At 40.3% G+C, this 16,414-nt stretch overlaps 1 protein-coding gene across 1 annotated transcript in view; it reads left to right on the forward strand.

Moving 5' to 3' along the window:
• The window catches only part of plxdc2 (plexin domain containing 2), a 93,690-nt gene that overhangs the window by 19,847 nt on the left and 57,429 nt on the right, over positions 1–16,414 (forward strand). Inside the window, exon 2 of the mRNA XM_035673263.1 lies at positions 15,759–15,982. Coding sequence (XP_035529156.1) covers positions 15,759–15,982 — 224 coding nt within the window. The remainder of the gene's footprint in view (positions 1–15,758; positions 15,983–16,414) is intronic.

The raw sequence follows: 16,414 nt of genomic DNA on the forward strand, positions 1-16,414 counted from the left end.
GGGGGGGGGGGGGGGGGGTTGAGGCATACTTGTCACACTTGAAAGTCTCAAAACAGAGAGATTTTCAAAGGCAGAGTGGGTTTGGGGCTTAGCTTTCCCATAAAATGTCAAGCTTCTGCAACTATACTGCAACCTTTCTGCAGTGCAGTCGACCACAAATACTGTATGTTGTTTTATTGTAGAAAGGTTTTTAAAACTATAGATTTTAACAACATTTTTGCACACTTTAAAGTCTTAATGACAGGTACAAAGGACCAAAAAACCAATTGTTGACATTTTAGAAAATACACTTTTCTACCTTTTCTCTTTCTTTCTTACTAACTTGTCATTTTTACACTTTTATACGTTTTTGTGCAGATTAAACAAACAACATATTAAGTGTAAATCAGTGAGGTTTTTGCTGGTTGGTGGATTTTTTTAACCTTTGTTTTAGACTAAAGATAACTGTTCCCCTGTTTCCAGTCTTTATGAAGCTCACCAGCTGCTGGTTGTATTTAGTGTGCAAATGAGAGCGGTATTGATCTTTTCATCTAACACTCAGCAAGAAAGTGTGTAAATGTGTGTCCCAAAGTGTCAATGATTTAATTTAGAAGGGACCAGGAGGTTTACCAAAAGAAATATTTAATTACATAAAGGGGAGTATAAGTAAACAAACGTGTGCTGGGTTATTATTGTAAACTACTCTCATTACTAAATGTCATGAGGGTGGAAGGAATTTATCTTGCATATTTTGTAATAATTGTAATAATAACTGTTTTCTTATCTCTTAGTCTGAACACATTAGATTAAAAAAGAGTAGAATCTGTCCTCCATAGTGATGAAATGAGAGACTGTTTGTGCAACATTTGTTTAATTTAGGCTTTCTTAGTTTTAGAAACAATCTGCTAAGCCAGCCTGTGTGGCACTAATTATGGCGTGAACTACAGGGGAGCCAGGGGGGAGCTTGGCTCCACTTAACAAGACGTGAGCTCTTCTGAAAACGTGATTTGTGAAATTTTTAAGGGTCTCTAAAATGTGCTATTTTTGCTATGTACTTTAATTAATTTAATTTAAAAAAGATGCCAGCTTGCATGTTATTCTTGCCAGCCATAGCAGCGCAATGTCATAAACTTCACTCACTTTAACTCAAAGATCAGAAAAAACTTTCTTAGTCCCACTCAGTCTGCACCAAATCACCATTATTCATGTCACTGTTTTGTAGTCAGCATAATGTAGTAACCAGCCCCCCAAAAAAACATATTTCTGGTGTTCCCTGACTTGAAATTATCATTTTACAGACATTGAAACTAGCACTGTTATCTTTCCTTCATGAAACGAAACCACGCTTTGGACAGTGTAGACGTATGACTTTGATGTCACTGTTTTGCAATGTGCAACTGTCCATAAAAACATGCTGGCATAGATAAAAACGACCTGATAGACTCAGAGGCATAACACACCAGATGGGTTGAGCTGTTTGGAACCGGTTCTCAACTGGAACCGGTTCTTGATTGCCATCCCCATTGCTGACTCCCGAGCCAAAACAAAGGCAGTGTTAGTAGGTCTCCTCCTGGGAAAATCATGGGGGTTTGTAAGTGTGGGTTGAGACTGCCAAGGTACATCCATCTCTCTCTACCCAAATAACAACACATCCACAGCTCCTCCTCCACTCTTCATCATCACCTCAGGACGCAGCAAACTAATCCTCATCCAGACTGACGACCTTAGAAAAAAAGCAGCAAGGGACAAATAGAAGCTGAGAGAAGTTGGAGGATATTTTAGAACAAGTGCATCCCATTTGCATTCAAACCTAGTGTCTCCCAGGCTGTTTGTCAGGGAGCACTGAACTGTCTGTTTCTATTAAAGACTCGGTGCAGCCACGCTCAGTTGTACAAGACAAATGGTGCCATCAGTCCTGAAGTGAGCAATTACTGTGTCCTCAACAGGGGTCAGAAATATGTTCGGGTTAGATCAATAGGCATGTTGGAGGGATCAATAGTGCAAAACCACAGACAGAAGCAGGAACATGGCCGACTAATTTCACCCTTCATTAACACTGAGGGGCTTTTACCACAAACATGCATGTCAGTGCACGCAGCGGTCTTGACAGCACCGCATGCAGCTGAGATGATCAACATGAGCGGCTGTCCGGTGAGTGTGTGAGCCCGAGGGTGAAAGAGGCAAGCACCAGCATGCAACCTCAACTCACCTGGGACTCCTCAGGACCGGTCAGACAATAGCAGAGTTTCTCCACGTAAATAAGGGCTGTTACAGGACTTGAGTGTGAACATTGCGACTTGGATAAAACATCAGCCTTTGAGCTGTAGCTCAGTAAGAGGATCAGGAAAGTCTGAAAGCAACAATATCTCCCTGTCAACAAACCAAAAACAAATTAAATTCATTATAGAATCAGTTTAGCTTTACAATTTTATTTGTATCTTGTTTTACTTTAATTGCTCTAAATATGTATGCAGCTAATTGAGGGTATTTGGGGGTGTAATTTCTGAATGAGTTATAACAGGTTGCTTGTTTGCCAACTGTTTGTTATCTAGTAAGCTTGGTTGCAGAAAAGATGCTTTCTCTTGTCTAGCCTAAATAAGAAGCTACAGCCAGTAGCCAGTTAGCACTTTATATCTTTTTAACAAACACACAAGAACATGTTTAGTTAGTGAGCTTTAGAGGTGCACCATTATGTTACCTGTTTTCCCCTGTTTCTAGGCTTTATGCTAAGCTAAGCGAACCATCTCCTGGCTCATTCCAGATCCAGCTTAGTTTACACAGTTAAAAACATTTTTCCTTTCTGATCCACAAAAGCAATTGAAAACATTTTAGTATACATGCCAGGCCAGTAAGTGGCAGTGTAACTTTGCAACCTATCACCACAGAAGAACACCGCGTATAAACTATTGACAGTATATAGGTATAAACTGGAAGAGAAGATGGCACGCTGCAGCTGCACCATACAGCTGTCCAGAGCTGCAGCCTGTTCTTTCTTTCACCATTTTATTTCATATTTGTTTTCAAACTTCTACATGACAAAGGGATCTGTCTGCCTCTCTTTCCAAACCTATTTCTGTCTTAGAAAAAACTCCTGAATTTAATGAGATAGTTAGACATCTTATCCAAAGACAGCAATTTAAATCACACCGAGGAGCGTAATTTCTGAGGAAATCATCTCTGACCGAAGAAATGGAATAGCTGAACTGTTTATTAGATTGTTCAAGTCTGCTGAACATTTTCATGCCGTCGCCCGTGTCATTTCAGGTGCCATTACAATTACCAGGAAAAGTATAAGGGACAAAATAAATGAAAAATCTGATGAATTGTGTATTTAATTAATTTAATAAAGCTTGCACACTTTGCCAAATAGAGAAACCTTTTCACTTGTCCTGTCGGAACAAAGCAGAGCTCAGATCTAATATTTTCTCTGCAAAGCTAAATCTGCATAACTAGGAAATCTTGTTATTCAATTGATAATGCAAATATTTGGCAATGTTAATTTCTGATTGAATGAAAGTTTGAGAGTCTTAACGAGAAACACTTTTCTACGTACACAATCTCCTCTGTAATGGGATTTGTGGAGAGAATCAGCCATCTGTTTGGTGACATGCTGCTCTGTAGGTCTCTTTCTGCACAACAAAACTCCCGGCGAAGCGAGGAGGTTGGGTTGTAAACAATATTTAATATTGATTTCCTGTGAGTGGCTGTAGTCTCCACTGCTGAATGGGAAGAGATTGAGGCAATTACAGACTCTGTATGACTTGGATTTGGCTCACAGTTTGTCAACATATATAAGAAATGTGCTGGGATGGGTTTGGCAGCTACACGCCCAGCAAATGGTCCTCTCTTTCTTTGTCCCTCCTCCTGCTCAGTATACAGAGTCTGAAAATATGTAGTGTGCTTCTAGGAGTCGTAGACTTTGTCTGTAGACTTTGGTTATATTCAGTCTTTTTGTTGTTGCCGGTTTGTGGGAGTGTGTGCCTGGAGGCCGTTGGTGGGAGGATATGGGATTTGGCCAGTTTTTTAGGAGTTTGTTATATGTTTTTCCACATATTTTTATCTCCGCCAGGCATGAGCCTGGAGGGGAGCATGCATTTGGTTGCGTGAGTGTGTTATTCTGTCCGCATTTCGCATACTGCTGGACAGATCAGCTTCATATTTTGTGCACATCTATGAGTTTATGGTCAAGGACCTCTCATGGTTGCTGTTGCAGTTTGAAAAACCTTGAGAAACCTTTTCTATTGACTACTTTGTTTTATATCGACTGCTGCTGACTCCTAACACCTCTTAACCACCCAGCGGGGGCTACAAGTGATCAACTTCTAGGCTAAAAACGAGGCTGAACTTGTCTGTCGCAGGCCATATTTGGCCTTTGTTGTGGCTCAAATAGAAAAATAGAAATGTTTGGTCTCATCTTGAACTGGTGCATCTGCAGGTTAATTGGGTACCAGATATGTTATGATCCTCTAAAGTTAGACATGATACGAGATGAATAAATCCCCATCTTTTGTCCTTTCGCCGCCATCTTGACAGCAAAAGATACTTCATTGGCTATACTGGAGAGGTCAAGATCTGCTAGAAAACAAATACAATGTATATTGAGAGATGCAGAGTTCACTACATATTGACTGTAGCTCACTTTCTGCAGAACATTAAAAAATCTGGATTATATGTTTACATCTGCTCACTGGGAAACAATCCAGATCTAGGAGAAAAACACATGTAATGCGTGTTTTTATTTAAGAGGTTCTGTCTCACTCACATGTTTAAAATTTGAGGAAAATTACTTGATTATAAGGAATTTCATAAGTGGATATGAGGGCTGCCTTCAGTGCCGGAAAATGGACCGACTGTGGAGTCTGACAACCACAGTACGTGTTGTTAGTCGATTTTGTCCTGATGGAGTTGAAACTATACTGAGAAAGGAGGATGCAGCATGACTAAACATTTAAAAATTCATATTATTATGAGAAAAAGATCTGTTAACAGTATATTAGCTGATATTTCTTCGTTCTTTAGGATGTACTAAAAGAGTTCTAACCAAGGTAGGAACATTTTATAGTTTAAATAAACCAATAACAATACATTTACTGTGTGTGCAATCCATATGATTGTCCTCCTCAGACAGCTGGACTCTCTTTTTTAACTGTGGGAAATGGCAGGTCCATCGGGCTAAGAGTTCGACCTGTCGGTGTGTGTTTACACAGAGCTCAACTTAGAGAACATTGGAGTGTGGAGAGGTTTGACAGGGTGGAGGGGCTGGAGGCTCCGTGATGCTGATGGATTAGCAGGAAGGACGAGGACAGGCCCAAGGGCCCCATATGGCCTCGTCTGGAGCCCTCAGCCCAGAAAGAAAGTGGAAAAAAACACAGTTAATACACTCACATTCACACTCAGTCAATCAATCTCCACCTGCAGGACAAGTCGCACACAAACACATAAACAATGAACATTCTGCAGACACATACATCTACACACAAACACACACGCACTTAGAACAAGCATGTCGACGCTACCGGAAATCAATCTTCGGTTAGAGTGGCGCTGCCTGACTCAGCCATGCTATTTCTTACACATGCACACTTTTTGTAACCTCTCAGATCGATTGCTTTCAGAGTAACAGAAATGTAGAACCAGTCAATTTGCCTGAACGATCAATATGTGCAAAGTGGCCGTAATTTATCCAGGGAAGTTCTGTTCTGATAATAGTGTCTGGATTTCCTTTGCTTTCTCATTGTTTGTGACACAGTGATTACTACGTTTCAGCCAAAGGATTTGGTTTGAATGAAAGTACATGATGTGAACAAAACACGGCAACTGAGTCCAGATTTGTGCATCTGTGCTTTGTGAGATTTATCTACAAATATTATTCATAACAGATGTGGTAGCAATTGGACACACGTTTGATTCTAAACTAGTTTTCACAGAAATATTACACTGGAAAAACACTTTAGGGCTACAATTGATTACTATTTTCAAATAAAGCAATACGTTATTTGAACAATTACACCTCCTTGGACCATCGATTTGACAATATTTGTTATTCTATTTGTTATATAGAATTCCAGTGATTGGCCGTATCTGAGTGAAAAACATATTTTTCTACCATTGTATACATAACTGTCAAATATATGATGTAAATTACATGTCACTGGTGTTACCGTGTAACAAAAGTCTCTTATTTGAAGAAAGGTTCATGGGAAGTCCATTGTCTCTTCTCAGTTATTAGAAATTTTATAATTTATCTCATGATTTCATATGATGCTTTTAGTTTCAAACACTGGTGTGACCTTGTTTTTTGTCAGAGATTGATAAAAAAGTTGAATATAAATGGATTCAATTACATAATTTAGTGAGTATACCATGATTGTATGTACACAACAGAAGTGGGTCAGTGAGTTTGTGACCTCAAATGATGGAGAGATCAACTCTTGGAGGGGGCGTGCTGGTCAAAAAGAGCGATTAGTGTGTTAAGTACGTCTCAGATGTTGGGTGTGTAGGTGTGTTTCTATCCACAGAAACTCTCCTAAAGAGTGTGTGAGCCCAGAGGATAAAAGCGGGACCATTGTTTGTGATGTAGCGTATCAGACTAAAAATGCACGCTTTTGTCCAACCTATCCCTCTCTATTCACCGGTACAGATGTGACCATTTCCAATTTTAAGGTCTGTTAAGCAAGCACTAAGAGGTCTGTGGGAACAGTGAAAGGACAGATTTTGTGTTTTCATGGAGAGATTTAGGCAGAGCTTTTTTTCTGCGCACACGACCTTTTTTTGCCACGGTTAGCCGGTGACCTGCACGAATACAGTAATATTACCACAGGTAATGGTCTGCACTGGAGGGAGGAGAAATAATCTGTTACAGGAGGTCCAGTGTCCAGTGATACATTGCCTACCAGGCCAGAGCTCTCTTGCGGTAGAGCAATTCAAGGCCTCGAGGGCTCCTGGGCCGTGCTGCTCATTCGCAAAGTTGAAAAGTGGAATGAGAGCAAACAGCAGCGCTTCATAGTCCTACAATATATCACTCAATCTCCTGAAATATGAGACAGACTCTGTGCCTGACTGGAATCCTGAATTCCTAAACGCCTGTGTCACTCAGGAAGCGCACTTCTCTTTGTAATCCCGCTGTCCGCCTGCAGCCCTCCGTGCCTGGCTGTTTGTCTCTTTGCCAAAGTATTTTTGTATACACTTCCTGCACTGACCAACACCGGAGCCAAGACAACCACCAATTACATAAAGAAAGCCGCGGCGGTGACAGCAGACCCCATGATGGTTTCCTCCAGCACTTTAAACCCTGTGTTTTGGGGTTTGATACTGTGTGCTCGGGTATGTTACTGGGTGCTTTGTGGCTTAGCCTGGTTGGATTTTGTGTCCAGTGTGTTTAGTTGTTTTGAGCAGACGCTTAGAAGGGAAATTAGCAATTTTCTGCAAAGGCTGCTTACAGAACAGTTATGTTCTTCAAGGTTAAAGCCTTGATTAAAAATCACTGGACCTGGAGCCGGACACTCTCTACCTCCTAATTCCACCTCAGTCTCTTTCCCTCCGGCCTCCTTCCTTCCTCTAACATGCAGTTCTGACACCTCCTCTTCATGGGCGCCATGTTACCCCAGGCACAGTAAACGCAACATTAGTCTTTTTCTAATGAGTTCCCTCTACCTTCCACGCTCTGCAGATTGTAATTAACACTTTTGGGGTTCAAAAATTGGCTTTTATTTATAGCCCCCCTCCCCGTCACACCTGCCTCTTCTCTCATTTGGGTGACATATAACAACTCCTGCTCGCCACACAGTGTAATTTAGAGGTGAGAGATTATTCTGTTCCCTGTTTATTTAATAATTCTGGTGTTGCCAGGAACTTTTCTGATATAGCTAGAAGCATCAAAGTTCAGTATTAAGTCACTGGTTAACTGTCCTTTAGCATATTTGCTCAAGTTAAAATGTGTCTTTGGCCTTCACTATCAAAAAACAACAAAAATAGACTGTTCAGAGCTGCAAAACATATTTGAGCCTAATAATGCTAGTTTCTCAGTGCAGATCAAGCATACCTCTAAGCCAGCAGCAAAGACATCTGTCCATGCACTAAATTCTTTTAGACTTTTTAGAGACTTTTCTTTTTTGGGGGATTTGGAATCCATAGCTATCCGTACCTAGACTCAAGAATAGTAGCCAATGCTATTGAGGAAAAGGAAAAGGTGCCAGGTCAAGACATAACATGTGACACATATTTCAGTTGACAAAATGTTAAAACATTTTTACAACTGGAGAATGTAAGAATCGCTTTAGGCCTACAACAATGAAAATGTTAAAAAATAACTTTATAACTATTTCCATTTTTGTCAAAGCCACAGGGAGCCACTGGAGAAGGGATAAGAGCCGCAGGTTGCCCACCCCTGGTGCAGATCTATAGCTATTGCAATGTAATATTATCTATAATTTAATGTCCTCAACGAGCCAATTAATATGTTTCAGAAAGAGACATGTGCGTCTCTATCTGCAGTCCTGATCTGAACCTCCGGGGATGTTTGTGTTGCAGTGCTTTGACTTGGAAAGATGTGACTAATTGTTGGCAAAACCAAATCTGCTGTGTAATGGGGTGTTCATGACAGGCAGGACGCTCACTTGATGCCTCTGTCTGGAGGGAGTCAACATACATTTTGCAGGGAAACCTGGCGTATAGTTGAATTTTCTGCAGGGAAAAAATTTATTTTGTCCATGTCCACACTCTGGCAAACAGACGTATCTCTCATTTAATCTATTTAAATGCTCTCTTTTATCACACTGCTCATCACTTAATGAGCCCTGTGTGAAACTGGATCTCTTTTGCAGGTGCTGCCTCTCTGTCTACCTGTGTTTAACTTTCTCCTGCAGTCAGCTTTTCGACTTTATGTGTTTGCTTAATGACAGGCTGCGTTTTTTTTAAAAGAGGATGTGTAAAAAGCAAGCTATGGCAGGTTAGAAAAGCACACTTTGCTCTGTATAATAATTTCAGACAGTCGCATGTCTGGACTTTGTGTGGATTCTGCTTTATGTGGAGGCAGCAGTAATGGTTAATGTGTCTCTCAACCCCAGGCAATAGACATTTAAAGGCTCTGCACTTGTGATTACTTGGCATCACTCACACTGTGCATTTAAATAATTCAATTAATATGAAAATGAAGCATGTAGTGTTGCAGTTAATTTGCTGTATGTAAACTATAATCTATTAGCACACAGTAGGAGATAGAGAAGCTTCTTCAAGAAATCACATCTTGTCAGTCGCAAGATCAAACCAGCAGCCGTCTCCTATTAGACCCAGCTTATTAACTTATCAGTCATATTGAATGTCTCAGCTTATCTGCCTCTGCCTCTTCATTTTAGCATCAGCCAACGCTAATAGCACTCTGTTGGGATTTCTGTGTTTTGCATCTCAGTCTGTTGTCATTACTGTTGCACTGCCTGAATACAACTTGGCTTCTGCCTTTTTGTGGGTCAGTGTCGAACATTACGTCAGGCACCAGCCTCCTCATTTGTTGACTTTAGATTATTTAATTTTTTTTATATGTCGGTTGCTTATAAATGATGTGGTGTGTGGCGTTGGCTCATGTAATATCTTTGTCCCAATACAAAGAAAAAACATTGAATAAAAACAATAAATTGAATCCTCAAGAATGAGGATTAGCTGATTTTCTCTGTTTTATGTCACTTTGACTGTAATATGTTTGGGTTTTGGAAAGTTTTTCAGACAAACCCACCAATTTGAGGTCCCTGGAAAAATGTGATGGCATTTGTTCACCATATTCTGATGTTTTGTAGACTTAACAATGATATACGCATGAAAAGTAGCCCAAATTCTGTCACTAACTTGGGTTACAAAGTTGGATTGGACGCAATCATTCTGTTGATCTATCCTGAGTACAAATGCTTATTCTCACTGTTTCCGTCACTCTCTGACCTCTTCAACTGACCCAGACGGCGTGCTCCTTGAGAACATTAATAATCTTTAAATAAACACTCCAATGAAAGCTCTTACGGAAATATTTGAAGGGTCAGTTCAATGAACAATGTTTGTGGAAAGAATAGTTGCTCTTGTTTTAAAGTGGAGGCAGAAAACCCTGACTAGATTTTGTACCATAAGGGGTAAGGGAGATGCTTTTCACATTGCTTAAAGACTTTCTGTTATTCTCGAGTTTTGCTGAGAGAAACATTGTTTGCTGGCATTACCGAGCTCTTTGAAAATGTGTGTGTGCGAGAGTGATGGAGTGCCTCTGCTGATAAATGTTCGCTATGAATCATTGCTAATGAAGAGAACAAGACACGTTGAATGGAGAAAAAATTGCAATGTTCTCTCTCATGATCTGGAGCGATATTGTCAATCACATCGTCTGTTCTTTATGTAAGAATATGTTGAGTTCTGCTTTTCATCACACGTTTTTTTTTTTCTGTTATTTTGAAGCTAAAATTAGCGCAATTCCAGAAAACGATGGGCTTCTGCAGCGGTTACAGCAACTTCATCCATTCTGACCCTGTTGAGCTGATCTGCGTAGAGTCAGCACTGTTAGAGAGCCAGAGAGAGAGGGTCCTCCAGAGTGCTTGGCAGGGTCTGCTGGTACACTGATAAAGCAGCTTTCAGTGGGCACTAAATTAAGCACTCTGACACCCAGAGATAGAAAGGCTAAGAAACCGTAGAGGGATGTGACTTTTTTCATCCTGTTTCTTCTAAAATATTGCACCACACACACACAAACACACACTAGCATGCACAAATGCATCGAAGCATCCCACTTCCTCTACTTGCCAGTCATGTGTGGCAGTCTCCTGTCAGCAACACTGAGTCAGGTGGCAACTGAGAGAAAAGAGGGGAAAACAAGCAGAAACTGAATGAAAGAAGGGGTGCAGACAGCACCTTTATTCTGCGGTTTTTACGACCTCCTAAACGTCCTTGAAAGGTTTTAGGTGGAACCAAATTACAGTCCCTCCGGTGTTTGTGAATCAGAGGTGTTGACAGGCGTGAGTCCGGCCAACAAGGCGGCTCAACAGAGTCAGGGTGAAGGTATGCGGGGGCTTTCAGACGCACTGAAAGAAAAGCAGAGTGGAAAGATTTCCTTTCACACAAAAGCCGAGGAAAAGTCTCGTACTAAGGAGAAGCCTTGTCCTGCTGGGCGGTTATTTAAGGTGTCCCACAGAGTTCTGCCCTCCGTGCCCTCCCAAATGATTGACAAAAGACCCTGAGTTCTCCCTGGATAATAAGAGAATCTGCAGCCACTGAATCAGGGGTGGTGTTCTCAGGAGAAATGCAGGTGAAAGTGTTCCTTTGAAGGGTGACTCATCATGGCTGTTCACAGAGGGACATGCTGGGAAAAGAGAAGCCATTTATTCAAGGCCCCTATGTTGTGGTCATGGTGTATTTTAAAGCATCCGCTGTTTGCCAGCTTTCCATCGTATATTGAGGAACTGACAAAGATCCATTAAATGGATGAAAATAAATGTTTAGGTGCCTCTTGGATTAGAGTATATAACTGCTGTTGACAGGAAGTTTGCCTGAGCTAGTTTTGCCCACATGGGTGTGACTAATGACCATTAGGGATAGAGTGAGTGTCAGGAGGTATTAGTGGTATGGTGAGAATGAGACAAGCGAGCGAATAGTTGGCCAGGAGAGCTGCTGCAGACACCAAATAACAAGATGGTGCACATAGAAAGAGATGTTGATTCTGCAGAGACTGCCATATCTATGGGTTACCCAGCTACCCTCAGGAATTTTTGACCATTAGCTGTATTAAGGGTGGCATTACCGCACGTAGGCTATAATGTGAGTAAAACACAGGTAAACAGCCCAGTGTGTAGGATATAGTGGCATCTAGCCATTGCTTCATCCTGGATATAATTTATACATTTGAGTTGTATGAAAATTCACCCCCTGTGTAGTTGTCAAGAACAGGGAATTTAGCTATAAACCAAAACCTGGAAACATGGATATTTCTGCTGTAAAGATAGTCGTTTAAATATGAGGCCGTATGGAGATTGATCACTCCAGTAGCCAGCCTCAGGTGTCTCCAGTCTGCTGTGTGGTTCATACACTTTACTGATAAACCACAGAATGGTAGAGTAACATATTCATGATCAAAGAAAGTTTTTATATCATGTCACGCACCCTTCTCTTTCACTCATTATTTTGGCGCTAAGGAAGCAGAATACAGTTTCTGTATTTTTGTTTTGCTGCAAGTTGCCAATTATGAGCAACTATAGCTGACAACTGGTAATTGACATGGCACAAACATTGTGTGCTGTGACTCAGCATCTCTTAGAAGTTAGGGCTTTCATGAATTAATTTTATTCTTTTATGTTTGTAAACTGTGTTTTCATTGCAGTTTTACTGTCTGTGAAGCTTTATGAGATAAGCATAAAGAACTCATCAATGTACCTATAATACCTTATTCTTAACTATTTGAAAATTTGGTTTTGAATCAGGAGGCATTACTTTAATCAAATTTAAAGCTAGCATAAAGGCATGTGGCACCAAAGAAACAACCCTATGTCATCGAGTTGTGGCTTTTATCATTTTATTGATTCATCCTGTTATAGTTTGTTAAATTAGGATGCAAAAAAGAGCCAACGCATTTATCACGTTTCAAAAAGCAAATATTATCGAAATCACAATATGGCCAAGTGCAGTTTTTAGATAAAGATCAAATGTGTAAAACACCATTATATTGAAGTACTTTAGTTCTGAAAATGCCTACAAATCTTCCAATCATCATGATTTTAAATGTTTTTTCAGTGAAAATGTAATTTGTGATTCAAAAGTTATAATTCCTACACAAATTGTGAAACATATCACAATTGTAATGTCTGTCAAAATAATCACAATATGACGTTTTTACCATATCATGCAGCCCTACCACCCACACAGAACAGGGAACACAGCATAAATACAAGCTCTTATATAACTTTGGCAGATAATATAAAGATGTGTTCATGTGGAATCAAAGAGCTGATTGTAAGAATAGGCTTTCAGGGCCTTACATTATAAAAGAAGGATCTAGTTGTAAGGAAAGGCAAATTATTTGTAATATAACATGCTTTACATAACGCATAAGTCATTTAGAAAAGATATAAAAGATATAAAATAGACAAAATATGCTGAAATTGAATTAAACAGATTAAACAGGAGAATAAAAACGACAGTGCAGGTACAGTGTAGTGCAAGACATGAATGAATACTCTCTAATTTAATTTTATAAAAGGCAGTGGCACACTGCAAAGCCTCTTTGTGTTTAGTTTTGACGTAAAGGCTCCATCACAATAGTCGAGTCCACTAAGGATAAAAGCCACTGAGCAGGTTTTTCTAAGCCTTGCTGAGAAAAAAAGTCTTTACATTTTTTATTTAGTTTGTAGTGGCTGATTTTGTAATTTGTCTTTAAGTGGATCTTCATAATTACACCAGGATTTCTTGCTTAGTTTGTTGTGTTTAACATCACTGATTGAAGGTGAGAGATTAACTTTTAATTGTTCTTTGGCTCCAAAAACAATTAGCTGCACTCAGCCCTATCCCGTACTGGGTGCCTTCTGCTCAGTTTAATTCTTCCAGTGTACATCAACACCCACCTCAAAGAGCAGATTGGTCTCTTTGCTTCTTGCTTTGCTCATTATAAAGTGAATCTGTCAGCTTCCACTTTGGGTGAATTAGCATCTGAAGCGCCTCCACTTGCTTTCACCACCTCTCTCCTCCTCTCCTGAGAGCCACTGTTCGGAGGCCCGGAGAGAGGAGAGAGAGGAGAGAGGAGGCAACGACAAGGGGAAAGAAATGTGAGCGTGAGAGAAAAGTGGCAGAGGGGAAAGGAGAGGAAAACGCGCTCTGCTAGTTAAACCCAGCGACCTCTGTCTCATAAAAAAGAGGCAACATAGAGTAATAGTAGAGGAATCAGCAGTATTTTCTAGCCTAAAGTCAAAACTATTTGTAGCTGCAACAGCATGAAAGCACTGTGTAAACTTTGTTTGGATGAGTGCTATGAAAATACAGTTTATTACTAATTGTCTTTAACCGCTTAATCCTATTAGGGTCATGGGGAGCAGGAGCTTATCCAAGCATGCTGAACATTAGCCTGAAGGAAGGGAAACAAGCCTGCAGTCCATCACAGGACCAACACAGGCCATCTCTGCTCGGCTCTCCACTTCATAGCCTACCAGGCGACTTAGCGCCTCAGTTTCCACACGTGAAGCGGAGAATATGCAGTGTTTGTCAGGTTTAAAGTTTATCATATATATTTATTGCACTAGTAGGGACAGTGAGGAAATAGATAACCCACTTAAATAAATGTGATGTGATAAATCTGTTGCAGAGAGGTGGTTATAAAGAGGTTTGGTTGATTTGTTCATTTTTTTAAAGTTTTGGTCTGTTTCAGGTTCATACTGGCTTGTTACCAACAAACCAAGAGGTGTAAAAGCTGCTTGTTTTTTTGTCTGTCAGCGGGATTACATCAAAACTACTGGCCCAAATTCTATGAAACCTTCTAGTTTATTGAGGGGAAAGTTTTCGTGAATGTCATCTAGAGAAAATCTGCATTGGTTGATGTCTGTGCTCACGAGGCTGATAAACAGAAAATGTCTTCAGACACATCGGCAGGTAATCCTGTCAATGTGGCTGCAGTGGAAGAAATGTAAGCGCTCTTCCTTGTGAGATTTTAGAAGGTGGTTTCGAGCCCTGTATACTTCCTGTTGCCTGAATTTCCTGTAGAATAGAACAGAATTATACGACTTATATGACTTTAATTGAAAGACCCATATCAGTCGAACGCTAATGTCATCCTGCATTGTCTTATGTGTTTGTTTTTTCGTCTCTGATTTACCTGATATAACTGATTATGAGCATTATTAGCAGATATTGCAACTAGATCTCAAATGTAAAGAATAATGACAAACAGGTAGAAACAGGACTAAAATTAGGCATTTTTGTTTACCATAATACTACAACAGGATTGGTTGCTGTGTGGTTTCTACATTCTCACTTTTTAATGAGGATCTGCTAAAATACACAGACTAGGACACAAGTTATACCCACCTTTTCAGAGGGTTGTCCAGAGACAGCTTTTCAGAGGGTCTTTGTCAGGTTGTGTGATCCAGCTTTGTGTACAGCTTTTACATCAATTAAAACAAAACATGGTTACGGCAGGTGTTAAAGCAGCTCTAGACTGAGCTGTTTAGCTTAGATTGTTGAATTGTGATTCAAAACAGCAAAGTTTTTCTTTATTTACATCTCTTTAAGATGAACATTTGATATTCTGTTTGATGCCTTTTTCTTCATCATTGTGACTAATTTTAATTCAGGAAACTGTTTCTTATAACGTAACCGATTTCAGCAGTCTGTCTCAGGCTCGGTTAATCCAGTCATATTAACACAGTACCATTTTTCACCTGTCACCAGCGTCTCATTTCAGACACAGGGATGGGGGTGTTTTTGTCTGACTGTGGCCCACTGGTCTGTGTGATGGCTGCTGAGTCATTCCTAATGTGCATCTGTTTCAGGCAGTGAAATTTCTCCCCAGAGCTATGAGAAAAGAAAAGAGAGTTATGAGGGAGCCTCACAAGATTAATGGCTTGAACGGTCCCCGCCTCTGTGATTTGACTATAGTGAGAGTAAAAATATTGTTTTCCTATGTGATTATTTTGCTTATACGACCCGTCAATTTGCAATACACTGCATATAAGTATATTTGTGGTGACCTAACAATATGAAATTACTACCTTAAGGTGATTTTACACTGATGTTCTCTTTTGTTACTCACACTGTCTGTTTTCCGGTCTCCCCAGGGGTCTCTTACTCATACGTGCAAGGGCAGGCGGGAGATGAGGACGCAGCAGTAGACGTAAAGCTGTACAGTCACCGGTGGAGGAGATGGCTTCCCCCGAAACCTCGTAACATGGACAGTAACAGGGCCAGTCAGGAGCAGGACCAGGACCCTGCGCAGGAGGAGACTGAGGGATTCCCAGGCCTACTGTCTGCAGAGGACACGGACAACAGCTCCCAGATAGAGGTAGGTTATGATTCATACCAAGGTCACACAACTTCTACTCTGCTGTATGCAAATATTTAACTGGTACTCCACTGTATAATGTCTTCTATGGCCCTGGGGAAATTTCTAAAGTCTAGTAAAGAAACCCTGATGAGACTTGTCTTTGCTTGTGTTTGGAGGCTGAAGATTTATAGCAGAAAGCATGCGCTATAAACTGAAGATCTGGATTTAAATGGGAGACTATCCAGTTGCATAATGGGTAGTGCAACTAAAAATGCAGTTAAAGTTATGAAAAATAATAATAATAATAATAATTCGAGCAAAAACAATAGGGACTTTCCAGTTGATACTGGCTTGGTCCCTAATAATAGTTCTAAATACCTCAACTATAACTACTAATAGGCCTATAATACTACAATTACTTCAATGCTGCAGGTACCCCTTGAAATGGTA

The sequence above is a fragment of the Morone saxatilis genome, unplaced genomic scaffold (assembly GCF_004916995.1).
Source record: "Morone saxatilis isolate NCDOM2014 unplaced genomic scaffold, NCSU_SB_2.0 Contig0, whole genome shotgun sequence".
NCBI lineage: Eukaryota > Metazoa > Chordata > Actinopteri > Moronidae > Morone > Morone saxatilis.